Here is a 27675-nt window from a genome sequence, read left to right on the forward strand (position 1 = left end):
GACAAATTAAATTATTTTTTTACTTTGCTTAATTATTGGAAAATATTTTTCAAGCTATTTCTAGAAAGAAAAATGAAAATAAAAACATGATTTTAATTTTATCTATAAAAAAATTTTCCTTAAGTGTAAAATTAATGAGTGGCATATAAAATAAAGCATGATAAATGAAAAAAAAAAATCGTCTAATCGAGATGAACTCTCTTGCTTCATTTAAAGGGGAAGACAAATATTTGAAAGAATTTTTTTTTATTCGTCCTTCCTAACAAATCATCAATGGATATAATTATCATGAGAAACTTATGAAAAGGGAAAAATATATTTTATAATAACGTACCAGTAGAACTGACAAAATATATTTTTTATATTGAGAAAAAAATAAAACGAATAAATAATAATTTTACCTTGCTACGATTGATATTGTCAAAGTTAAAAGAGTTGTTGATGAAAAGAAAAAGAAAAGTTATTGTTGCCGAAGTTGCCAGGGTTGCCGCATATAGACGATAATATTAAACCTCGATGTAGAAGAAATAGGATAGAGAATAAATTGATATTTACTAAAGCAAATAAACTTATTTATACAAGTTGTCTAAAAGATTAAATATGATGTATAATTTATAAACATAGCAATAAATATAATAGATTTGGAAGTATTATTGTTTTTTGCTATTTGATTCATGTGATTGTAGTGTTGATCTTGATTATAATAAATTGGAGATTATTATAATATAATTGTCAAATATAATAAATTTCAATTGATTAAAATCAATTGGAGATTATTTTTCATTATTGTCATTATCTCGATCTTTAGACTCTTCGATGACAACTACGATATAATTAAATTTTGGATCCAAAGATCTCAAATTTTTTCAACAATTCGATCATCTTTCATATCATCTCCATATCTTGTCAATTGATTAATGACCACCAATATTCTTGAGAAATAATCCAAAATGGATTCAGAATCCTTCATACATAGAGATTCAAACTCTCCTCTCAATGTTTGAAGGCGTACCTTCTTCACTTTATCAACACCTTTAAATGAAGCTTGAAGAGTTTCCCATGCTTGCTTGGAAGTAGTTGTCGCAACAACTTTTTTGAACATCTTTTCATCCAAATTGTAACAGATGAGGGTGAGCATCTTTTGGTCCCTTTTCTTGACGGATACCTCATTTTCATCAACGACATTCTCCACGAGATCCCAAGTTTCATATGCTCCAAGCAAAGCCTTTATTCTTATGCACCAATTATCATAATTTCCCTTGGTGAGAGATGGAACAACAAATGGAGTTCCATTCGATATTTTTCCTTCAAACTTTGTCTCCAAACAGAAATGGTGTACTCTGATACCACTTTGTTAGAAGATGAAGAGCATAAAAACTATAACACTCAAGATGGGAGTAAACTACTTCTTATTATCTTTTCTTCACGTCTAAATTGTTAAATACATAGAGTATTTATAAGGAATACCCAAGATATATCTACACAAATACATGAATCAATAATAAATGTCATACATGCATCATCCTAGGAGTCATTCATGCATCCTCCAAACGACCTCCAATATTCATATACATAATATTAAATATTTAATTAATCTTGTTTATATTTTCAACGTCGCGACAAATTAAATCATTTTTTTAGTTTACTTAATTATTGGAAAATATTTTTCAAGCTATTTCTAGAAAGCAAAATAAAAACAAAAACATGTTTTAAATTTTATCTATTAAAAAAATTTCTTTAAGTGTCAAATTAATGAGTGCCATATAAAATAAAGCATGATAAATGAAAAAAATTCTTCTAAAACAGATGAACTCCCTTGCTTCATTAAAGGGGAAGAAAAATATTTGAAAGTTTTTTTTTTTTGTACTCGTCCTTCCTAACAAATCATCCTTAAAAATATTAATTAAGACACTATTATAATTATTCAAACCAAATCAAATTTGGAAAAAAAAAAATAACAAAAAAGACATGATTCGGCACTTATTAAGACTAGCAAGAAACTCTAGCATCCAAGCCATATGCGCATAAAATTAAAACATCATCATCACATGCCTAGCTCTAAACCAGTCCAAAATTGATCACGATTAGTAATAATCTACCAAAATTAACTCCATGCCCAAACCCAGCAAGTTTTGAAGATCATTATTTGTCTTGGAAGAAATTAAAAGAGACAGAGAGGATCTCTAGGCACACTATTAATTTGTCGTCAAGAAGCTAAGTGAAAAATGGAAAGCTGTATCATTACATCTATGTATGATTCAGTACTACCTCACTTCTCTCTTTGCTAAACGTGTTGCTGTTCCATTAATAATTCTATACGTACGAACCAAGACTATACTAGAGTCAACAATTACAATTAATCTAGTACTGGAACTGAGTAGTGATGAATGGAAAGCTGTAACATTAAAATCCAGTCTGAAAAAGAAAAAGGAATGCAGAGGCAGCTAGCAGTTTAATGATGATATATGCATGTTGATGGAGGAGGTCGAGAATTCAATTGGTGTATATACTACTGAAGTATAATTAATGTGCAAACATGTTATTAGATCCATCACATTTCAGATTCTTGCAAAACATATATAAATAGGGAGAGAGACAAGATATAGAAACATTAGGGTATAATATAACTATCATGAGAGAGAGCATTGCAAATTGGCAAGAGAAGAGATCAGTAATGAAAGAGAAGGCAGCAGCTAGCGTTATCCAGAGTCTCAACCAGAGACCTAAACCTAAGACTGATACTTCATGCGCTGTTTCTTCGCATCAGATCAGTGTCAGATTGATCCAGTCACATCAGAGAACAAACCTGTCAATTATTATAACTTTTTTTTCCTCCAAAAAATATAGTCGATACGTAAACTAATAATGTGAAATGAGATGGAGGAAAAAATTTGTGTTTTTAAAGACGATAATTAAAAGAAATGATAATGTTCTAAAATTAAACCGCAAGAGTTGGCATAAAAATAAAATCTCTCGATTAGTTAATTATTTGTTTTTCCTCGAGAATATAAATCGTCAAAGTAATGCAGGCTTACGAGAGAGATCAGACAGAAGAGAGATAGATCTTTAATTATTAGAGCTAGTAGCTAGCTGCCACCAGGAGCGGAGCCACCGGAGCTGTCGCCGCTGATGGCGGCGGAGGAGGAGGCCGACTCACCTCCGGGGGCGTCGGTTGCGGCAGCTCCCTTTCGGCGTCTCTTCTTGTGGTAGGGGATGCCCCGGGCCTTGGCCTGGGCGTCGCGAACGTCGCGGAGGTAGATGCGGACGGCGCGGGCGGCGAAGGGGTTGGTGTCGGCCGTGCCGGAGCCGGACTCCTCGTACGCGGCGCGGAGGCGGCCGACGAGGGCGTCGAGGGAGCCCCAGGCCTGGCGGAGCGGGCACCCGCAGGTCGAGGTGGGGTCCATTGCTAAGTTACCGGCATCCACAGCGGCGGCGCCGTAGAAGGGGCAGCGAGGGACGTGGACCTTGGTCTTGCCGTACTGGTCGAGGTGGCGCAGGAACTCGATGACGTGGGCGGCGCTGCAGCGCGAGAGCACCAGCGGCGGCTTGTGGTTCCGGAGGTACTGCAGGAACGTGTTCCAATCCCGCCGCTTCTGCGACTCGTACCTGCTCGGCCGCGACGAAGACGAAGACGAAGACGCCCCTCCCGGCCCTGCCGCGGCCCCCGACGAGTCCATGCGCCTCCCGGAAGTTGCTACAAAAACGCCGGGATCGAGGAGGAGGAGGAGGAGGGGAGCTGGCTATTCCGTTAGCGCCGGCCGGAGGGAACTATGAGATGAGAGGGCGATAATGTCACATGGTGGCCCAAATTAGAGCATGGGAGGGTTATTGTTCTGTCGACTATCTGGCGGGGGCACATGCTCTCGTGCAAAAAACCACTCTTATTTTTCAGAGTAGATTTGATGATCGACTATAAATTGATCTCATAATTTATTTATTTTCATATAATTTTATGATAGATTGTAAAGTGCATCTTATAATCTATCTACTATCACTTTTCTAAGATTAAGTTGAGGTCTAGCGGCTAGCACATGAGGTGTTATCATCATGAGGTCTGAAGCTATGTGTTAGTCATTATTCTAAAAGCTATTGATCCTGAGACGAATTGACGAGGGACGCTGGGACGAACATATTTATTTATTTTTTTAATGTCACCTAAGGCCAAACTCATCACTTCCTTAAGGCCAATTTTTTTTTTTTTTTCTCCAACCAAAAAAAAAACAATACATTTTATTTTGGAATTTGAGAGCAATTATTTCCGATTATTTAATCTCCACTGCATGTACTTATAGTCTTAGATAACTTAATGAAGGTTATCCGTTCTTAGGTTTAACTATTCTTAGGGATCTATTTGCTTACTATAAATTGGGGTATTTTAAAATGCAAACTAGTCCGACTACAGTGTAATTAAATACTCATATGCAAGTCTACTGATGTGTGGAATGTATACAAATATATACAATCTACTAAAATTTGTATATCTTTGATCATACTTTAAGATTCTCTTAAGACTGATGTCAGGTCGTGATTACTTCACTAGATCAAGGGGGATGGAATGCCAATTGTTGTTTCAAGTTATTTTCTTTAATTTTTTTTTCTCTTAAACTATTAAAGGACAGTTAGATATAGCATTTTTTTACTACTTATTAAGAGATATCAAATGGAAACTCAGAAACTTTAAGTTTATATTGGTTAATGTTATAGAAAAAATGATTGATCATCCCAAAAAAGTGATTGAGATGCAATCAGTCTTAAGAAAGTACTACTGAGATTGTTATCTAGAATTAGTTCTTTTAACTTTATGATAAATCTAGTGAAGAACTAATGCATGAAAGGCACTATTGAGTTGCCTGTTAATTTGAAACAATTAGGAGTAAATTTTGAAAATTAAGCTTCTTTTGGAATAAATCACCTATTTATTTGCTTGTTTAAGGTTCTAATGAGTTCACAAGAGACACTAAAAAAATATATATAAAGCATAATTAATACATATCTCAGGGAATGTCAAGGGTAAAACCTGTGCTTAAGTACTTAAGTTAGTAATATAATTGGTATCCTCTTTCCAAAGGCTTAATTAATTATAGTTGGACCCTTATCTCTCTATGTTTAAAATTTTGAAATCCTGATCCCTAATGTATAAAGGATTTAAGTGATTAAGTAGATAATTAATCTCAGTCTACCTCATCGGACAATGTTTATATATCAAATTGACACCACATTAGGCACAAAATTAATTATTTATCTAAATAATAATTAATATGTTTCTCAAGAAAATTTTAATGTGGTATCTTATTCAAGAGTCAAGTCATATTATGGATGAAACAATCAATCTTTTTTAAAGATTTATAGTAATTTCCTCTTGTTTGCAAAGGTAATAAACCAGATCAAATTAAATTGATTTACAGTAGTACTCAACCAAAACCAAGATATAATGTAATTGGAAGATCCCAAATGGGGCAATAGAAGGTTCTTACTAGTCTCACTCCTTTGTATGTTTACCTTTCAATGTATGAGAGTGAGAAATTTATTGAATTTATTGTGAAGCCACTAAATATCGATATGTCACAAGTAGATGTAATATACAATTAGCTTCCGCTTGAGAAAATAATAATGTGTTATTAGCATCTATTGTGGTATATTAAAAATTGATTTTGAGCATTATCATGTGACGCCGGATATAATAGTAATTATTCTAAAGGTTAGTTTTCATAGAAGAATTTTAAAAAGACAAGAAATCGTCAAACACAGAGACATTAGCTAAATAAAAGTTTAAATAGTCTCAAAACACTGACGATATTGTAAAAGCCAGAAATAACCTTAAAACAATGACAAAAATTATTCTAAGCCTCTGAAAAAATTTAAACAATGTTTTTTTGTATTTGAAACTGGGTCGTTACGGGTTACACCGATCATCAATTGTAGATTTCTAAATAAGATTCAATTTAATATATTAAAGGTCTCATGATTCAATCTGTGCCAAGAGTTATGACCTCTTGAAGCTCGGATCCATGTATCATCGTGCTACCCTGTTAGGGGTGTTAATTAGAGTGAGTTAATTTAAATAATTTTTTAATCTCAACCCGAACCAAAACCCTAAATCTGAACATGAATTCAACTCAAAATCCCTAAACCTGAATCCGAACCTAACCAACCAGACCAACTCGAACCCGAGCCGAATAATCCAATCGAAAGAACCGACTCAATCTGACTATTTGTTAGGTATTTTTCTTATAATTCTTTACTTTTATCTATACTCTATCATTATCATACTAATATTAATATTATTATACATAAAAATATCTTAATTTTTAAAGTAAAAATTTATTTAATCATAAAAAATCTACTAAATCCTAAATTCAAGTTAATCGGAACCTGACCCGAATCTGCCAAAAAAAATTTAAACCCGAAATCCTCCAATTTGAATCCGACCCGAATTCAAGAATTTCTAATCTGAACATGATTTTTTTAAGTCGACTCAGATCAGATCGTAGGATCGAATTCATTTTTGACATCCCTATACCCCCTTCAATAAATTCATGATCATGTGCCAGACGTTTCCTCGGGACGGTCTAGTTGTTAGTGCATAAGGTGTTGCTACCATGGGGTCTGGGGTTCGAATCTTGACAAAACCGAGGTAAATGTCTCCGCCTAATAGTCATCCTTGATTTACTTCCTCCGTGTTAATCCTGAGACGAGTTGATGGAGATGTTAGGATGAGCATATTCGTCTTTTGCTTTGCCACCATGATTACGTGCCAGACAAAGAGATATGTGTGATGTATATATTTGTCAGTAGAATGAATAGGCAGGACGAAAGAGGATTACCCTACTACCTTAGGTCTCTATCATCATCAAACCAAGGGTTCGATCAATTGTTCACAACAATCACTCTTTCTGCTCTAGTCACAACACTTTTCACCCTTGAGAGTCATCGCTTCGGAAAAATCTCCAAGCCCTAGAACATGTTTACATGTTATCTGATAGTTAATCATAATTATCCTTAAACATTGATTAATTAACTAATTGCTCCTATAATTAACATCATAAATATCAGTTGATAGCATTAATATATATACTCCGGATCATGCTAATAGCTCAGATGTTTTGGTGAATTAAGTACCTAATTCATTGTTGGAGCTCGATGATAGATCAATATTAACTGCAGTGTGATGATAAAAAGGTGATAACTTTCGTCCCATGAATTCTTCCACGGTCCGCCCTAAAACATGTGGAAGGATGGTAAATGAGTTACTTTCATGTGATACATATCGGAGTACCAACTCAGTTAGGCTCTCGGGGCGATGATGAGCAGCTCCTAGCTACGCATGCATGTACCTGAGTTCTGTTCCCTACGTCACGCATGCGTGTTTCAGAGAAATACTGAGGGCTGAGCCATGTTAAGGAGAGGGCCAACTTGTTCAGGTACCTCCTGTCCCTCAAGCCCGACCTCAGTATACGCATGCCTCCAAAACCCTCTCTGCCAATCCCTCTTTGCCACCTACCTTGTGCATTGATGGCAAACCCTAGCTGGGCAATTGCCACAGAGACAATGGCAAACTAACACGACTGCTCGACTAATTAATTTCATTGTCCAGGCAGAGCAGAGAAACTGCAGTGGCCAGCAGCTCTCGTACACATAAATTACTTGTATGCATGCGCGCAGTATTAAATCAGCAAAGGATCCATCTTGTCACGCTCATACATGTACATGTATGGATTCTCATCGTCCCTCCCTGCACCTGCTGCCATGCATGCCGATGGGCCATCCCCTTGCTCTCGCCGCACACTGCCCCGGCCCCAATCTGTCATCGTCTCCCTTCCTACTGTAATTCTAGCCGTAGACTTGATGATTAACGGACTGAGACCACCAACTGCCAGGCTCGGCAGGACATCAGAATGAATGAAAGCACTGTTGGATACATGTGAATGTGAGACTTTAATTAGTTCCACATTGAAAATTTTAAAATACATCAGATGGTTTATATTGTCATGAGCTTGTGGTCGATTGATTCGAGACTTGGATGCTGCATATAACACACGTGTCTTGGTCATAAAGATACTTTTAGTTTGAGATTTAGTCTGGCTGCTAGATTGCTGAATAGGCGCCATAGATCCTTCAATTCTTTTATATTTGGAATTAATTCCACATGTCGGTCTTCTTGGTTCTCTCTAGTCTCTCAAGTAAAGAACGTGGTCCAATTCAAAGGAATAAGACAAAAAATAATTAATGTGATCGATCACATCAACATAGCATCAAGCTATTGGCGAAAGGTCAACCTAAGTTTTTTTTTTCCTTTTATAATAAATAAATAAATAAATATATATTTTCTAGGGTTATTAATTTGCCTTGGATCCCTTCACTTTAGTTTTGCCTTGGATCTCATAAATGAGTCTCAAATTAATTGTATGAAATTTAATTACTTCTTAACTCATTTTAGAATATTATTATATATATAAATATCTTAGCCAGGGCGAATTAAACTTTAAAATTTTACATTTCGAGTATAAATAATTTTGACCCGGTCCAATCAAATTGCAATAAATATGGTACAAAAGTGCAGTCACTTTTCCTCATGCAAACAGTTAGATCGTGTTCAATATGAATGCACAGTGATACTGTTGCAGAGGCAGAGCGGATGTCAGATTAACTGGAGCAAGCATGAGCTTTCATTTCAAAGGAAGAAGACAGGAATATCTGTCTTCTAATGCATCCACAATCTAAAGTTGGAGGTCACTGTGTGTGGATTTTGAAATATCTCCAGTCTTCTCATGCTGCATAGTGGTTGATAAATATATTCTCTTAGTTTGACCCTAAATATGATATACTTGATTTGATTCAGTGCCAATTTCAGTAGCTGCACTGTGCTTCCACTCGCCTTCTCCAATCCAAACCCTCATGATCGAATGATTATTCTAATCGAGGGGAAACAGAAGTAGTATTAATCATGCCTTATCAAGCAGCGGTATGGACTGAAATCCACACGGAAAGTAGTAAAAAAAACAAGTATGTCTAAAGTTAATTGGGCTGATAGGCAGAAGACAAGAATTATACTATTGACACACAAATAGCATAATTGAACGATGTGACAAGATGGAATATATAAGCTAATTAAATATATTTAAAAATAATAATACAGTTACCTTCAGAAATTGAATGGTCTGCTACAACTTGAACCATCTCGATCCATTAACAGCCTAATGGGCCGGATAAGTATCTCATGGGCCGAGCCAATACCAAATGCACATTTATTCTTGCATTTTTTTTTAAAAAAATTACGACTGAGAAAGGGGGAGTCCCTCGACCCTTGGGAGAGAGGAAGAGGAGGGCGACGAGATGGACGACTACTCGAGGGAAATGATGGAACTCAAGACGCTCGTCACCCGTACCCTTGAGAAGAAAGGCGTCCTCGCCAGGATTAGGGTAAATCTCTGCTCTTGACTCTGTTGTCTCTTTCCCTGTCGTCATTTCAGATCTTGTCAAAGAAGTTTTTCTCGCTGGAGTTGGGAGGTATTAGGTCTCTGATATTTTCTCAAATTTTGGTTCTCTTTGATGCCCGATGAGGTTTATCTAGTGTTTGAAGCTAAGGATTGTGTGTTATAGAGCACTGTTTCAATGGGGATTGATCGAGCTATTTTTTCCGTCCTTTTGTCTCTTTTAGTGGGTTATTTCTTAGGGGTGGCATAGCGGTGTCAAAGATTTTTTATTTCTGTTATCTGATTAGAGGTTTTTATCAGATCTTTGAGTGTTGGGACATGGATCTGCAGATAATTGGTCTCTAGAGCTTTTTTTCTTAGAAACCCTGAAGTTGAGAGTCAGATTCTTCTGACTTGCATTTTACATCTTTGTTTTTTTTTCAATGAACATGCTGTTTTAAATCTATGTGCATTTAACTTTGATGCTGGAGGATCCATAAATTATTATCATTAATTTTTTTGATAATTTTCACTTTTTTGGTATTTCAGGTGTTTTAGATATTTTTGGTAATTTTTATCTTTCATATTTTTTTGGATTTGTTCATTTAGAAATTTTAGGATTATGAGTATGTTAATAGTATATATTTTTTTTAGAATTTTCTTCCTTTCTTTACAAGATAGGAATTATAATCTATATATTAGGATTTTTTTTATTTGGTTCCTAGGGTCTAGAGTCTATATAAATATATGTTTAGCTGTTTGAGGAATTAATCCTCTATTCTGAATAAAGCTTTTTTTTTTGGTAAAACCTAGAGAACAGTGGTTTTCTCTTTGTTTTCAGCGCTTTCTCTTCTTGCCTTCTCCTTCAATCTCGCTTCTCATTAGCTCATAGGATAATCGTTATCCTGTCCGGCTTCAGTTGATGTCAGAGCTGAGCGTTAGATCCAATGGAGGGTTGTTATGGTGGTGCTCGAGTCGTGCCAGGTAGGTTCCTGTTGAGGAAGTCTTGCACCATGGTCGTAGCACCCAAGATGAGCTTGGGGATTTAAAGAGGCAAGTTGTAAATTTAACCAAGCGTGTGAAAATTGATGATATATAGAGGCAAGTCGTAGATTTAACTCAGCATTTAGTGGTGCGAAATCTTGAAGATCGGGAGGTATGTGGTTGAGAGGATCGACATGGAGACCTCGGATTTCGAGTTAATTTACCCGGATTTTTTGGTACGTCACCAGCATAAGGCTTTGTTGATTGGATTAACGAATTAGAGAGGATTTTTTATTATGAGAAGATTCTCGATCAAGTGAAGGTAAAATTGGTGGCCTTCAAACTCAGCGGTTTAGCATCGGCATGGCAGAAGCATTTGCGATGCTCATATGACTGGTAAAGCAAGGCTAAGATCAGAGATTAGGAGAAGATGAAGAAGAGGATGAAAAGTCACCTTCTTCCCTTTGGTTACACTCAAACTTTGTTCAGGAACAATTAGGTTTCACCATGGTAGACGATAGCTTCGACTCCCAGGATGATCTAGATGGATTCAAAGATGACTTTGAGGAGGAATTTGACCTAGAAGAAATTGAGGAGGAATCTCAATCTCAAATTGGAGACGAGATCGAGGTGATTGGCGAGATGGCATATGGCGATTATGGAGCGGATGAAGTACTTGATGAAGATCATTTATTCGTTTCGGATTCATGTTCTGAGTGCAGCAAGGTAATTCAGAATCTTTTATCAAATTATCTCAAGCAACTGATTGTACACCATCTGAAAAAGACCCAGAAGACAACATCGAAGAGATTAGCGAGTCAATGTACGACAATGACGAAGTTGACAAGGTAGTCATTTCCATCCACACTTTCTTCCTAGCTGTCGGATTTTCACTCGTCACTACTGGTGCAAGGACCCTCTTGGATAAACCTCCTACCGATGGAGAAGTGGTTGAAATCGATGGGTGTAATGAACATTAGGATGCCTATGCCTTCGTATACACGAAAACTAAAAACGGTTCGAAGAAGATTGTCGATAAAGTGCTTGCCTATAGGGGACGTACTCGCTTTTGATGTATTGGATCTTAATGAACACCAGAAGGAGCCTTTGAATCTCTAGATCAACATAAAGGAATACATGTCAGATGTGGCAGACCAGAGGAGCAATTATCTGAAGATGTATAAGAATCCTAATGCTCTTGTTGATCTAGCCAAGTTGGAGCCGTGTCTGGTGGTGGTTTTTTATGGAGTTTTTAAAGGACTAGTAGAAGCGTAGTAGCTGCTAGTAGATTATACGGATTTGATGCCAGATGATCTTCTTCTGGGCTACCACTTGAAACTTCTCTAAATTCGAGGGCGAGTTTTTTCAACAGGAGGATCCGCAAATTATTATTATTATTTTTGATAATTTTTACCTTTTTATATTTAAGGTATTTTTGGCAATTATTATCTTTTGTATTTTTTTTATATTTGAGTCCGTTTAGAAATTTTAGGATTGCCTATTCCTTTTCTTTTTGAATTCTCTTCCTTTCTTTACAAGATAGGAATTGTAGTCTATATATTAAGATTCTTTTTTCCTTTATTTGAGTCTTAACGTCTAGAGTTTATATAAATATGTGTTTGGTTGTTTGAGGAATTATTCCTCTATTATGAATAAAGCTTCTTTTTTTTTTGGTAAAATCTAGAGAATGGTGGTTTTCTATTTGTTTTCCTCTTTTTCTCTTTTTGTCTTATTCTCCAATCTCTCTTCTCGTTAGCCCGCAGGATAATTGATATCCTACCGGCGTCAAACTTATATTGGATAGTTTAGGCACATGTAAAGAATACAAATTGTTCTGTGTTAAGGGGCTTTACTCAGCCATTACCAGGGTGTTGGAAGCCGCTCCTTTTTAAAGCTCTTTGGTGTGCCTTTCAAGTCTGTCGTCATCCATAGTGAATGCTGAATAAGTCCTTGGTGATAATCTGCCCTACAGATAGGTGTTGTCTTGAGTCATTTCCTTGTGTTATTCTACCTCCGATTATGTTTTTTTTTATGACAAGGTTATATCAGTCAAGTGTTATGCTGTTGACGATGCCATCCATTTTTTAATTCTGTGGATTAATTATTGTATGAAAATTAGGACACTTAAGGAAATTTTCTTTGGTGATGCTTAACCAGAAATTTTAATGAGTTTTAGCTGTTAATTGGTAATTTTTGTTGGTCTTTAATTATTCTGCATAATGATACACTTTGGTTGTTGGTCCTGTGGCTTCTTCTGGTTCATGTTAGGCCGAGCTCAGAGCTAGTGTATTTGAAGCCATAGAAGAAGAAGATCAAACTCTTGAAAAAGAAGACAATGTTCCTCCTGCACTATTAGGAAGCTGCAATGATCGGGCAAAGCAACTTCATACCTCTCCTTCAGGTTTCATTTTCTACAAGTGAATAGATATATGGTAGCTCCTTTGGAGGGTGTTCTTTTTCTGTGCTTTCGAGTTCTTTAATGGAATGTCTTGACGATTAAATAAATTTCACTTTTAGTTTGAAATTGACATGGGGTATACAGGAAGGTGAATAATGAAGGCCAAGTTTTGTAGTAATTATTATTATTATCAGTGCATTGGTTGGTAAAAATTAATTACAAGGATCTTGATATGGTACATTGCCCATTTCCTTTCAGCAATATTGAGTTTGTGTTGCTTTCAGGAAGGTTATTAACGGCTTTAGTTTCCGAATACTTGGAATGGGCCCAGTTAGGTCACACCCTCAAAGTTTATCTACCTGAGTGTAATTTGGTAAGCGTGCTTGATTTCCTTTTTACATTTTACTTTTGCATGAGAATCATATTCTAAAACAGCAAGACTATATAGCTTTCATCTTGATGCTTATCTTTTATGGCAGCCAAAAGACTTCTGGCAACATGAATTGAAGGAATTTAATACCAGAACAAACAAAAACGGTGAAAGTGGTCCATTGCTGTTAGATGTTCTTGAAGGATATCTAAAATATGAGGTTCAGTGCCTTGGTTCCCTCATATGATCAACTTTCTGTTCTCTTGTTTTTTTGCTTTTTAGAAAAATATAAATTTTTATATATCCTGAAAGTCATAATTGCAGAACCATTTAGTATTATGATTTAATCAGTATTATGCATACCCCTTTTCGAAAGAAGCAATATATTACCACTAGTCCTACCTTCATTTTACTCTCTTTTGTTGCTTTTATTTTTAGCTGCATTTGAAACTATTTGAATGGCTATTACTAGAGGAGTATTAGCTAATATATACAGTTGAAAATTCCTACCTGGAGAAAAAATGTTGAATAACCAAACTGGGTAATTTCAAATATTTGGTTTTAGGTAGCATTTCTTTTTCTAAAAAAATGCTAATAAGCTATTAATTCAATCCAATTTTGTTCCTGCACTATTCAGCTTTTCCACAACAAATCTAGCAAAGTTAAAGCAGACTTGTGTTTTATTTAAAAATCAGGTAATCACCAGCATAAGTAATCTCAAACTAAAATTTATTTCTAACTTAGTTATTCTCCGGATATGCAATTTGATGTCCATTACTTTGTCAGATTACTGCTTGGAAAATCTATAATAGTATACTTGCTTTTAAAGCAGGAAGACTTTAACTATGATATATTGAATCGCGGACTGGGCAATGCATTCTCCATAACTAGACTGTATTATCTTGAAGCATTTTTTGTTGCATTTACATTCACCATATGAATCAAAGTGGAATGTCTTTTTATATATATAAAGAATGTTAGCTTAGAGTATAAATTTATGAAATATTGGTATTATGTACTTATTACAGTATTTGCAATTCCTTTCGTAGTTTCTGCTTTGTTTACATTTTAGCAATAAAAAATTCATCCATATAACCAAAAATATGTTGAAATGAATATCAATGAGTACTCTGCTTTCTCACCTTGCTGTTTTCCCTTTACTATTCGTTTACATTCTTCAAATTTGTTGCTCAACACTATTACTCATGATTAGCTCCCAACCTTTGCCCAGAGAAGTCAGCATTTAGGTTTAAAATCTAGATTCCTGTTCTCTACTTGAACGAGATGGAGTTCTCACCGCACCTTATGTCCTCATCTTAAATCCATAGTCGATGTTTCTTTTCTCAACACAAATTGTTTTATATAGGTTAAATAAGTTGAATCCATTAAAATTAGAATATAAGTAACAGGATTGACCATTAACTAAAAGTAATTTCAAAGATCTCAATATTACAACATTAATGTCCGGAAAATGGTGCATTTGTTGAATCCCAAGTTTTACGAAAATACTATCTGATTTTGAATTTCTATAGAATTGCATGCAAAAGTTTGAAGCATTGCTAAGTTTAGGGGTTTCAGAGCAAACTCTTTTTTCCTTTCAATCCTACTACTATACTTGAGGTACCCTATAACTGGTACATATATGACAACGGTTCAGACTCCGTATAAGGAATTTACATTTGTAGCTATATATATGCTTCACTATCATGAACCAAATTCGCAAATTCCCAAGGGTTGAAGGCTTGCATTTAAAAGTATTGTTTCTTTGAAACACTGGTACTCTAGTGTGCGTCCATTCTTTCTGCCATTTTCTTACGTCTAATGTAGATTAAATAAATGGTCGATAGATTCTTTAAGTTGTTTTGAGTATGTTTCGACGAATGTTGCACAGAATTTGACTCAGAATAGATTGGCTGGTGGGAGGTTACTAGATCCAGATAATGATTCATCATCTAATTTTGAAGTCAGGAATGTGCGTAGGTCTTCATCATCTGCTGTATCCGGAGGATTGCCTGCATTGAGCAGGTTTAGTTACTGATTTTATTTTTCTGTTAGTTTCTCATCTGGCAGTTTCCTAATTATTTTTCCCCCATACGGATCACACAATGCCAGACCTTTACCCCGCAACTCATCTTCAGGTAAAAACAACAAATCTTCTTGTTTTATGCTATAATTAAGTGGTGGCTCACTTCAACTCATTTGCGTTTTCAGATCGAAGGCCCAGTTCCTCGATTCCCATGTCCAGGAAGGCTGATTATGCATGGAAATATGATGTTGATGAAGTATCAGAAGATGTAATTCGTGCAGCAAATGCTTTAGAAAACATCCAACTTGATAGAAAAGCTCGAAATTTGACAACTTGGAGGTATATGCCGACCAATTCCTTTCATAAGTTAATGTTATATCATGCCCATGCTGAACTTACCGCACTATGAAAATTCAAAAACAAATTGACTTTCTTTTGTCGTCAACATTATCAGTCATCTAGGAGCTTTCCTTTTACTGATCCTACTGACAGTCAGTGCATTTGCTACCCTAATAATCACTTGCTAGATTCGGTTGTGCCTTGATTCACTAGTTTTGTTGAGAAACATGTCATGGTTTAAAATGCATCAGATTTCAATAGCTAATGGTTAAAAAATGCAGGCATTCAAGTGACGATATGATCGATGGCGATGGAAATGTTGATCGTCGCTGACTTAATTGTCAATGGTGCTAACGTACTTGCTGCTCGTTTTGTTGTCCTGTAGGAATAGGATAAGAACAAGAACCTGTGCAGTTTGTAAGTGTTGTTTATCCTTTTCTATTTAGATTTGTTTTTTCTTCTTTTAGATTCATGTAATTTAATTCTGTTTTTATGCAACCTAATGCTGGTCTTGTAGTTTGTATCTAGTTCTGTTATTGTGACGTGCGTTTTCCATATCAGAAGTCCACGTCCAAGTAGTAAATATTTGATAAGGAAATCATAATTTAATCGACCACAGCAAAACAAATGTCAAGGTTTGGCAGAGAGAGGAAAAGATTCTCCGTTGATCAGATCTGATTTTTTTATTTCTTTAATTATTTCCTTTTTTGAGAGTAAAATAATAAGAACAAAATACACATTTCATTTAGATATTATCGCTCAGAGCTAAAAGCACCGAAACAATGGCGGAGTCCAAAGGAATGCGACGGTTTGCTCTTGTTGGAGCTTTTTCCTTCATGTGCTCTCCTCTTCTTGTTCTCTTCCACAACTCCTCTCACTGTCGCTTGTTTCTTCTTCAAGTCCACCACATAGTCCAGCAACCCTGCTAGAATGAGTAATGACAATTTATTAGTTCCATGCAATTAAATTAATCACTTAATTAATTCCTACTGTTCATTTTGGAGAGAAGCTTGGAGACCCTCTGTCTGCAGTGACTGCATTCCATATTGGCACTGATCACAATCACTTGCACCTAAATACGAATCCAATCAAATATATCAGAGTAACATTGATAGAATTGAATGTAAAGATATTGATAAAATGCTATTATTTTCTACCCCTTTAGTTCATTTAATCCTGTAAGATGGTAGTTTGTCATGCTCAGTTTGATCATTAAATTGACACACTCAACTTGTTCAGTTTACTCGATCCCCCTGACTATACTAATTCATTGATAGGCCCACCTTGCTTGATCGGGCCATAGCATGGTTTGACTAGCCCGTGATATAAGAGGTTTGCTTGGTCTAACTTAATCGGTGTCTAGCTTAGCCACTTTACTAATCCTTATTTGCTACTTTATCCATTATTTATTTTTCATGTTTTAGTTTTAAAATGATAATCTATGTTTTTTTTTAAAAAAAAACTATATTCCAGAAGGACTCCACACATTTTAAAATGGGGTAAATAACTGAGACTTATGATAACTCGAAACAAAACTATTCATCTTTTTCCAAAGTATAGAATAGGTGAAAGAGAATAAGTCATTTGTCAGGTTGAATCATTGAAACTCAAATATCAATTCCAACACTGATTGAAAAGCTAAGAGGGAATGAACCATTCCAGTTCCATTCTGTATCACTTTGTCAAACTCACCCCTAAGTTTGACTTGAATGCTGAAGTCAACGAGTGATATATATTATACTACTGTTAATTACTTGATAGAGCAAGTACTAGTCATGAAAAGAGAACCATTTGTGGAAATCTTCACAGAGAAAAAGCAAACGTTGACAGTCAGAAACCACCAGATACACCACACAACAATCACAACAGAAATCGAAGAAAAAAAAAACACGGAAACCAATCTCCAAATTTGCTACATGCTGAGTTAAACACTGATTCTCGAGCTAATGATTTCTCAGTGAACAAGAAAAATAAAACTAGAGAGAAAAAGAAGAAGATGATGTTGAATGTTGATACCTGAGGAAGACTCAAGTTTTCTGCAGACCTCAAGGAGCTTCGTGTTCTTCTCCCTTCCCTCTCCATGGCCTTAACCTGCTGCTCTCATTTCTACCAACCTCCTTCCTAATATTTTTTTTTCTCCTTCTCCTTCTTCTCCTTCTCCTTTCAGCAATTAAGTCTGAAACCAGCAGATGCAGCCACCTTTTCCTCTCATTTTTTTTTGTCTGTTTTGTTTGCAATTAAGTTCGCCACCAAAGCCTTTAAATTATGTCAATGTTGGAGTGACCTCACAACGCTAAGCCGATACGCCACTAGAAAAGTCCTCGCGTCTACACAACACTCCACATGACCAACCTTACTGCGAGACAAAAAAAACAATTGTATTACTGCAAACTTTTTCTCAGTGGATTCATACATAATGACTAACAGCCAGAGTAATAATTGCTAAATGTAAACTAACAATTTTCTTGTGTGGAAAGGAGACATGCGCTGAAATTTCATCACTAGTTTATGTTTCAGTCCGACCCCCCCAACAATCCCCACCCCACAGCCTGATCTCATCGTAAAGAATAAAACCTTCATTCTGTTCTGCTTACCAGGAAAACAGATAATTGCATGTGTTGTAGTTTTCATGAGCATCTCACATGATACTGGTTCAGAATAAGGTAGATGAAGGCTTGCGTCAACGCATGGAGGATGAGAAAATTCTCAAGTCTGACACCTTACTGGAGCTGTACACATGGCCAACTCAAATTTCTGTGTATTTTCTGCTGTTGACCAAAGAATAATGGAACAATTTAATTGGAAATTAATAATAAAGAATTGCTGTCAAAAGTCTATCATTTAAATAGAGGACAAGTTGTGATGCCCATGACTGTCGGAATAGCAGCATTCATTGTAGGAAAAAACCAGTCACGTACCCGTATCATTCATGCTTGGACCAATATAATATAATACTGGTGGCCTCATGTTGTAACAAACAGTAAGTAGCATGTTAAATTAAGAGTAAGTACCATTAGGCATTTAGATTTAATTAACACTGTCATTAACGATGAAGACATCCACTAGACACTAAGATTTAAGTTTTAGACATTAAAATTTTAATTTAGGACGACTAGCATTATCAATTACATCATCCAAAAATGAATCCAATGAGGAATGAAACATATCTATCCATTTAGTAGGTGGCTACAGTAGAGAAATGGATGGTACTGGTGCTCCATTGTCGCTAAATCCAGCTTCCTCAAGCTCTGGGAGAGAATCACTCTCAAAGAACGCTGCATGTAGAGCAGGCACGCACTGCTTGGCTTCACTGTCTTGAACTATTAAGGAAATGTTCACCTGTAGTAAAAGGTAAATATGAGAGAAATGGACCAAACTAGAAACAAATATAGATGGAATTTCCATGTCGAATTTACAAAATGAAGAAGCTAAATGTACCTTCGATGCTCCCTGAGATATCATCTGGACATTCACTCCATTCTTGCGAAGAACATTGAATGCCTAATGTGTTGCCAGACATATTTTAGTGAATGCTGAGTATCGAGTACTTTTGCTTTATAATTTTTCATACTTCTGGCAGAGTAAAAGATAATTGATTGTGTTAGTCAAAAGAGAATACCTTTTCTAGTATCAATGATGAGCGTTGTACATTTCCAATAAGAGAAATGATTGATCGATGCTGAAGGAGATGAACCACTGCAATTTTCTCTAGTTCTTCAACCACATGATCGAGTTCCTGCATTATGAATTGGAGAATCATCGTAGTAGATGATTTTTTTTTTTTTTAAAAAAAAGGTTGCCTAGGTTTGAATGGGGGAGAAAAGTAGATAATGATGGCACTACAATCAGTACAATCCTATTATCTTTAATTACTTTACAAATTCTACGAACAAACAAAAACATTTTTGGAACATTAAGTGGGAGATCTGAGAAGAACAATTGCATGCATCATTTGTTTTCACTTCAAAGCTCAAAGAAATGGGCACTGAATTAAGCATGCTGCATGCAACAAGAGAAGGCCAAAAGATGCCTATCGGAGTGTGCTCCATATTACATTTTATGCGCCTAGGTGAACTAGCATAGCCTCAAGTTTCAATCTGGAGCCTTGCTGCCTTACAGCCTACATGCCCCTTCTCAGAATACTAAGCTAAAGTAGTTCATTTGATCAAACAGTGCAAAAGAAGAATTGTATTTGTTCATACTTCTGTACTTGCCTGCTGAATTAATTCCCTACTCCAGAGTTTTGAGGGATCCAGTGTCACAGAAATGCTAACTTCGCTGGTTGCTACACAATCGACAGAGATCCCTAGATCTTCAAATATGGAGAAAACCTGCACTCCAGAGCACAAAGTTGCTTTAGTGAACCATAGGAAAAACATAAAGCATACACAGAATATTTATGCAAAACTACAAACATATACCTTGGCTAAGAAACCATACTGACCAAGCATTCGAGTGCTCACTATATCCAACATGGTAATATTTGATTTCAAAACAATGCTGGTTAGGACAGCCTGCACTAGACCCAAGAAGATGGTTTCACTAAAAGCATAATTAGAGTTAGCCACAGCTTTATAAACTAAATAAGATAAAGGGATTGTTCTCACCTTACTCATATCTCTCTCCTTTGTAATGACAGTACCAGGAGCTTGAGGATTGTAGGAATTTTTTACTCTCACTGGTATATCACCTTCTCTAGCAGGTCTCATAGATTGGGGATGCAAAACCTGTATATTAAAAAAAATGAAATTTGCAATATGAACAGGTCAGGAAAGAAACAAGAACATCATAAACTGAAGAATGTAAAATGAGTAGAACATTTAAATCACCATGAGGATATGTGTCCCATAAATGAAAGCCACAAGATTCTACTTGATTTGTTTTTAAAGAAGAAAGGAAATTTGATATAAGAATAGGATATATTCATTAACAAAGATGAAAGGTCCTTTGCGGCAGCAGAACTTGAACTTTTTTAATATTAGATAAACATAAGTAATGAGAAAGAAGAACAAAAAATTCAGTAAGAAAAAATCATTTATGAATCACAGAAGCAGGCATACCTGAGCACCAAAATAGGCAAGCTCAGCTGCCTCTTCAAATGTCAAATGCGGAACAGGCCTTGCTTTGGGATATATATTAGGATCACAAGTCAAGACACCATCAACATCCTTCCAGACCTGTAGAAAACAAAACTAGAGCATATAATGGATGATACTTAATAGCTAGAAAATGAATTCCCGTAATTCGAGGCAATTATAATTATTTAATGTTGATCGAGACTCGAGAGTGCAGGAAAGAATAGGTTAATCTGAAATAAGACCCTTCAAAGAAAACAAGATTTAACCTGAATTTCACGTAATCCCAAAGCTTTGCCAATAGTCGTAGCAGTCAAGTCACTTCCTCCTCGGCCTAAAGTTGTAACAGCACAAGTTTTCCAACCCTGAATCAAGGAAGCAAAAGCAAAAGCAAAGACCTTTCAGATACAATTTAATTTGTATAATACTGTCGCAATTGTACAAAGGTAGCCTAAGAGTTTACCTTCCCAAGAAAGCCAGTAACAATAGGAATTGCTGAATCCTTAATCCAATCACCATGTAACTTCTTGGCAACAGCAGGATAAGTTGCTTCCAAGATGTCTGCATTTGTAAAGTCATCTGTGGTTATGAAACCAATATCAAACGCATCGTACTGCAAAAACATTTAAGGCAAAACAATTAGTTAATTCCAATATACCACTTTAGGAATCATTTGAAAAAAAGAACATCAAATTTCAACGACACAAGTATATGCTACCTGATCATCCAAACTTAGCCTAACATCAGTTCATAGAAATCCCTCCAACGAGTTACATTTAGTCAAAATATGAATGACGAATCTCATTCAGGACTCCATCGATATTTAACACCGTTAATAAATGAATAAATTCCATTCTGATATTTTACTGCATATGAATTTGTTCGAGGCCAACAAACCTAATAGTTCTACCTAGTCTCAAAATCTTGATAATTGTATTTTGGTGGTGCAGATTTACATTCAAATTTGGTACAAGATGCATCAAATATAAGAGAATATCCTATACAAAATAACTGTCATAAGAGTGAAAAGGCGAGAATAGTTAAAAAGGAAAAATGAGAACAACAACATGAACATCCTCGTGTGCAAGTCAAGTAAAAGAACAAGCCAAATAGAAGAACTAACATACAAGCAGATTGTGTCAGCTAAATATTTTTAGTTGGCAAACATTAGAGTATATTCATAATCATCCAATTTGAGACAGTTTAATTTTCATGCAATGAAAGGGGGGGGTGGAGGAATACCTGTCGTGCTTTTACACCAATTTTGTTTAGATATGCTGCAAAGATTCGTGTAGACATGCATTCTCCAAATGAAACCAGATAGTCTCTTGTACGAAGTGTTAGCTCTTTCATCATTGCAATACCTTTCAGAAGTTGTTCTAACTCATCCAACAAAACTGCAAAATGTTGTTTACATTATTTGACAAAAATTAGAATTCTGATTATGATTCACAATAACTATCCATGGGCTGCATCTCGAGTTTCTTTGGAGAAAAAAAATGCAGGATGACTAAATATGCACTAGCTTCTGAATGGTTAAGCAATTTATAGATTGTCTAACAACGGAATCAATCACCACTCTATATGCTAGAATTGTTTAAGCAAGTGGCCACTAGCCATTCGCCTAGATACTCTTACTATTGACATTCCACCAAGATAAGATAAGATGAAGTTCCAGAGAAAACCAATCTAAATAGTAACGATGTGTTGAACACATATCATAGTCACATTTAATTAACAACTCTGCACATATAGTTTTGAAATTTTCTGCTTATTAGTCTGAGGTTTGTTGTTCTTTAGTCATTAGACAAATGTTATGCATTGTTCATGCTAATTCCCTTTCATCAATAATATATTATGGTAAAGAGGGCTACCTAGGCTTCCTTGAGGAGGAAAACTAATTTTTCCCTCAACAACATACATAGCCTTATATAGTCTATCTAGCAACTAGCCCACATTCACCAGCTTCAATTTTGTATATCATAAGTAAGATGGAACTTTCATAGCAGGCAACCTTTTGAAACCATCTCTACATGTTTTCATATGAAGAATCATGCAACCTAGCTACTATTCGTCAAATTCAAAAACTAAAAGTCAAAATTAGTTCAATCTAGAGATTGCTTTATAATAACAGAAATCTTATATACACCCAATCTTACTAATTATTATTGTCCAAAGAGTAATATCCACTTTCCATGTGAAAACCAAATCGCCCATCTCATAAACCTAGCTCTTGTTTCCCAAATAAATGCAACCTTAAATGATGTTATGGCTTATAGAAAACAAATTTAAAGGTAGTATAGACATTTTATGAAACAGAAAATACCAATCGTCACCAACCTAATATTTTGTGCATTAATACATAAATATATAAACAAATACTGAACAAAAAAAATCAAATAACATGGTGGAAGAAAACAAGTTCACCAGATATGATAGACTTGTCAAGCCCGAGTTCAAGAACTGTCCTGAGAATATCAATAAAAGAAAAACAGATATATTATACTCCGAATACAATATAAGCGGGATAAACCAGGACATAACAAAGTTACATACTTGAGGTGAAGCTCTTTTATCAATCCTAACTCAGAAATTTCTGATACATTAGAAACACCACAGCAAACTGCTTGCTCACCAGCCTAAGTTAATTAAGCATTGAACATTCCAGATATCAGCAAAAAAAGTGTCCTGTTCTTTTTCCAATTATAGAAAAGTCTGAGCACATAGATGAAAAGGAAGCTTCAAAGAGCACGAACCAGCAAAAGTTTATTAGTCGTCTTTCCCATGGCAGAGAGAACGATCACCGGCCTTTCCTCAGAAAAGCTTATAATGAGGTCAGCTACCTCTTTTATCCTCTCCGCCGAAGCGACTGATGACCCGCCAAATTTCATCACAACACTCAGTGGCGTTGCTTCACCGTCCAAACTCTGCTTCCATGCCTCACCCTCCTTGGAGGAAGACGTTACTCCTTTCTGACAGCTGACCGTCAAAATTCTTCTATCATAACTACACTTCCTCTTTACACAGACCCATCTCATAGAAGGTTCAGTTCCGAGCTTAATATAACAAAATCTCGATGATACTCCAATAGAGGTCGTCGAATTCCTCTTATTTCCGGTAATAGGAGATTGAAGGGCAAATTGGATAGACGCTGCCATGATTCCAGACAAAGGGAGCACTCTCTATAATTTCTGCAACACAAACAGGTCAATCCCCAACTGATTTCGACGCAAAGAAGAGGAAAAGGACGAACTTGAAGAAAGTTTCGAACCGGAGCAGAAAGATCAACACGAAAACCAACAAAGGTTTAGAATAATGCGCAACCAGAATCAGATATTGGCCGACTGCACGATTAGAAGCAAGAAGGCAAAGAATGAGACCGTACCACGATTGGTATTTGGAAAAGGTAGGGATTAGGGTTGCCGCTGCTTCACCTCTCAAGGGCGGCGGAGTTCCTCGAGCAAGACAGACACACCACACGAACACGAGGAAGAAATGCGTGATAGGATGGGTGGGACAGTTTTTTTTTTAAAAAATTATTACTTTGAAAATATTATTATTGACATTTCAATTAGCCACGATCATTTCAACTATTTACCCTGTTTAGCTCCTAAGTTTCTGTCATGCATATTTTAAATTTTTTTAAAAAAAATAATACTCGATTTTCATAATTTAAATTTTAAATTTTGAATTTAATAAGTAAAAAATAAATTTAAATTCAGAAACTTCGACTCGAGTCTGGTTCTCATTAAAATAAAAATTCAATCACAGAATCAAAGTCGGAAAAATTAATTTTACTTCCCGTGATATTTAGCATTCACCACAATTCTAATCTATATAATCATCCTAATTAGTAATTTAATAAAATAAATTTATGCTTTAGAATTCTACTGTAAACGTAAAAGAATAAAGAAATCAAAGCATCATTCGATCCCGGGGCTATAGTGTCATTGTAAGACATTCAGATTATCATCCAATTATCCACGATTCGATCTCCAGCTATAACATATTTGTACGAATTTTTTCTCCAAATAGGACGTGCTACCAAAGGATACTGGACTATTCACCACGTACACTTTCTAATATACCTTGGTGGTCGATGGGACTGTTCGATCCCCAACTTTATCTCCTTCGTACGTTAGTAATCTCGATTAGCTCCGGTGAGCTCGGCTCGGCAACAATACAAAGAGAGCATGACAAAATAAGGTAAAACAAAATTATTTTTTTGTGTCAATAAAATTCTAGAAAATATAATAAGAGAAAGAAAATACTAGGATTGATCTTGTTGCTGGAAGAAAATAACAGCTGATACTACGTTTTTTTGTTTGATGGAGAAGAGAGAGGAAGAGAAAAAAGAGCTCTTGTACTTGCGAAGATGAGAGAAAAAAATTACAAATTTACTGCAGTTGGAGAAGAGAAATAGAAGAAGAAAATAAGGAGGAGGAGGAAGAAACAAAAAAAATAAAATAGGGGATGAGTCAAGGCATGACAGTGGCGTACGTCATGATGAGGGATATTGCATGTGTAGAGAGAAAAACAAAGAAACGAGAAGATTTTTTCAAAAATATTTAATTCATTTTAAATTTACTGAACTCATTTAAATTTTAAACTTAGTTCGGTCATAATTTGTCCAACATAATCCTAATCTTCAAGCTTTCCCATTGGACTTAGTTCTAACCCGATCTAATTTTAATTTATCACTCTTACTTCGTATTTTACGATTTAATTCATCCGTTTATTATTATTATTATTATATATTTTTTAAAAATTCAATACTTAACATTTCAAATCATGATATTTTCTCGTGGTACCAATTGATAACTTGAGTAGAGGGTTTTTTAAATATGTGGTCAATTTTAATTTTTCGACTACGAGTTGGTGAATCGGCCAGTCAAAGTGACGATTAGGATTTAACTACCCCATATTAAGAGAAATTCATCAGTTGAGATTTATTCCTTAGATGTCTGGAAAATTTAAAAGATATATTGCCACTACGACACCATGGGCATGGATCCTTTGATCCTGGATCTCTAAATTAATCTTGGACTCATGCTCATTCATGGTTAAATAGATGAGATCCAGCTCACCCCATCCATAAACTTGTAGGACCTTTTTTGATCCAAAAGATCTGAACTAGAGAATCTGACCTCCTACGCTATTACCCTAGGTATTACTATCCATTGTTAAAATATACTTAAATGGTTAATACATTTTAGGGAGAAAATTATACTTTTAGACTCGTAATTTGTACTTTTATTCAATTTTGATCCCGTTATTTATAAATTCACATGCTTATTTTTAGTACTTAACTTAGGTTGTTTTCCAATTTCAATCATTTTTTTAAAATTTGAATTGATGACTAATAATTACTTAGATGGTGACGAACTGACATGAAAAATGAATTTGGATATTTTTATTTTTAGTGAACAAATAATTACATGATAAACTTTTTAACTCTAGACATTAAAATAAATAAAGAACATAAAATTTAAATCACGTCACCTAAAAAAAATAAAATCGATAAAACAACAGGATCAAAATTGGAAAAAAAAATCAGGGATTAAAAATGATTTGAGACGAATTTTTTTTTTCGTAAATTTTGTCGCAAAAAATTTACGACGAAAATTTTTAGAAAATTTGTCCCTAAAATCCTCATTTTTTTTATTTTTTATTTAGTGTTTGGACATTTTTATTTTTAGTGGACAAATTAACTGCAAGGTAAAATTTTTAAATCCATTGAGACATTAAAATAAATAAAAAAAATATATAAAGTCAGGGATTAAAAATGTAATTTTCTCCCTTTTATGCTCCTGCAATACCCCTCGACGTTAACAATCACAGTGCCTGAAATATAATAAATTTTCATTGCTTGAATTGATCCTTTTACATCAGTTCAATGACTCAACCATTTTGATTTTGTTTTTGCAAGAGGCATCTGCAGTGCATCATAGTGCCCATACCCATGATACAGCACTCGAATCGGATTCTCTTTGCTATATTCCTGACCATACTCAGCTATGATTTTTAGGCCATCAGGGCTGTTGCTCGACATGTAAACCGTGATCGGCATCCTGCAAAAACTCGTCTTTATGATCATCTACAGAAGTTGTAAATTCAGCAAGCAATTCATATGATATGATGGTCAATTGGATTGTTACTGACTGAAGAACATGAGAACACATGAGCAGCTCTGGTTCACCTCCCCAAATGTGAGGCTTCCTGATCTGCCTCACATATGTGTCAAAGTCTCCCTCAAGAAACCTGCACTCGCAAAGAAAAAACAAGATTGATGAGCTACAAAATTTAAGATTTTGAGGAGATTTAATTTCTACTAACCATTCCGTGTCTGTCCTCCTCTTGATGAATTCATCAGCCACCTGGTAAAATGAACAGGTTTAATTTCATGAAGAAAAAAGGAAAATAAAAATAAAAAATTGGAAGTTTTATTACTTTTGATCTCAGCTCATCTGCAAGTTCTTTCTGGAGGTTTTCGCTTGGAGATGGCTTCCCTTCTCTGAGGCAGGCACCATGGGCTATTGATCTGAACAAGCACCTTCCATCACCAGGTATTCCTGCAACGATAATTAATGCAGCATTATATATAAATGCTTGTTAATTTTCTGGAAGCTAGCTAATCACTTCGACAGATTAACATAAATTTCTCTGTCTCTCTCTCTCTCTGATGATCTAAATAAGATATCTTGAAACAAACCCAAGCCACTTCCCATTCTCACCGTTATGAAAAGCAGATCAAAAGGCACTGAAACAGAAATAACACAAAAGCAGCTAAAGTTGCACCGAACTTTAATTTGGGCAGAAGAAAAGAATAGGAGTGCATGCTTGGCTTGCAAGCAGAGGACTAATAAGCTAGAGCTTTCTCGTCGATTGGAAAGAATGACATACGAATGGATCGCAGATGGCTACGGGAGGTGCGCTCCGATCCCGACATGGATTGAGGAGCACGGAAGGCAGGCGTGCATTCATGCAGCAGGCAATGCTCTGAAGGAGAGCTGAGAGAGAGTCAAGTCGAGTTAGCTGACGATCAGGGGAGGGGGAAAGGGGAGGGAATC

At 35.6% G+C, this 27675-nt stretch overlaps 4 protein-coding genes across 8 annotated transcripts; 1 reads left to right on the forward strand and 3 right to left on the reverse strand.

Moving 5' to 3' along the window:
* Positions 1–910: 910 nt before the first annotated feature.
* On the reverse strand, positions 911–3849 carry LOC122036041 (protein G1-like7). Its single transcript, XM_042595220.1, has one exon. It carries the CDS (start codon positions 3675–3677, stop codon positions 3087–3089), a length of 591 nt encoding a protein of 196 aa, XP_042451154.1. The 5' UTR covers positions 3678–3849; the 3' UTR covers positions 911–3086.
* Positions 3850–9277: 5428 nt separating this feature from the next.
* On the forward strand, positions 9278–16072 carry LOC122036039 (protein TONNEAU 1a-like). The gene is made up of 8 exons (XM_042595219.1): positions 9278–9420; positions 12666–12798; positions 13080–13168; positions 13275–13385; positions 15057–15190; positions 15278–15303; positions 15377–15530; positions 15812–16072. Exons 1-8 carry the CDS (start codon positions 9334–9336, stop codon positions 15861–15863), a joined length of 786 nt encoding a protein of 261 aa, XP_042451153.1. The 5' UTR covers positions 9278–9333; the 3' UTR covers positions 15864–16072.
* Positions 16073–16175: 103 nt separating this feature from the next.
* Positions 16176–24137, reverse strand: LOC122036037 (aspartokinase 2, chloroplastic-like). Of its 5 annotated transcripts, none has more exons than XM_042595218.1 (17): positions 23991–24137; positions 23362–23796; positions 23162–23244; positions 23033–23073; positions 21848–22002; positions 21069–21218; positions 20875–20970; positions 20591–20707; positions 20138–20257; positions 19952–20044; positions 19745–19861; positions 19150–19266; positions 18969–19031; positions 18125–18869; positions 17547–17886; positions 16521–16602; positions 16176–16455 (listed from the first exon to the last, which is right to left on the reverse strand). In XM_042595218.1, exons 2-14 carry the CDS (start codon positions 23761–23763, stop codon positions 18717–18719), a joined length of 1707 nt encoding a protein of 568 aa, XP_042451152.1. In that variant the 5' UTR covers positions 23764–23796; positions 23991–24137; the 3' UTR covers positions 16176–16455; positions 16521–16602; positions 17547–17886; positions 18125–18716. The 5 variants fall into 5 exon arrangements, with proteins under 5 accessions (XP_042451152.1, XP_042451150.1, XP_042451149.1 ...); XM_042595216.1 differs by having other exon boundaries at positions 16176–16452; positions 16549–16602; positions 19733–19861; XM_042595215.1 differs by having other exon boundaries at positions 16176–16452; positions 19733–19861.
* A 2187-nt stretch (positions 24138–26324) lies between these two features.
* On the reverse strand, positions 26325–27661 carry LOC122036046 (OVARIAN TUMOR DOMAIN-containing deubiquitinating enzyme 4-like). The gene is made up of 5 exons (XM_042595224.1): positions 27509–27661; positions 27056–27177; positions 26942–26982; positions 26768–26866; positions 26325–26676 (listed from the first exon to the last, which is right to left on the reverse strand). The coding sequence occupies exons 1-5, from the start codon at positions 27552–27554 to the stop codon at positions 26499–26501; spliced, it is 486 nt and encodes a 161-aa protein (XP_042451158.1). The 5' UTR covers positions 27555–27661; the 3' UTR covers positions 26325–26498.
* Positions 27662–27675: the final 14 nt, after the last annotated feature.

The sequence above is a fragment of the Zingiber officinale genome, unplaced genomic scaffold, assembly GCF_018446385.1.
Source record: "Zingiber officinale cultivar Zhangliang unplaced genomic scaffold, Zo_v1.1 ctg131, whole genome shotgun sequence".
Lineage (NCBI taxonomy): Eukaryota > Viridiplantae > Streptophyta > Magnoliopsida > Zingiberales > Zingiberaceae > Zingiber > Zingiber officinale.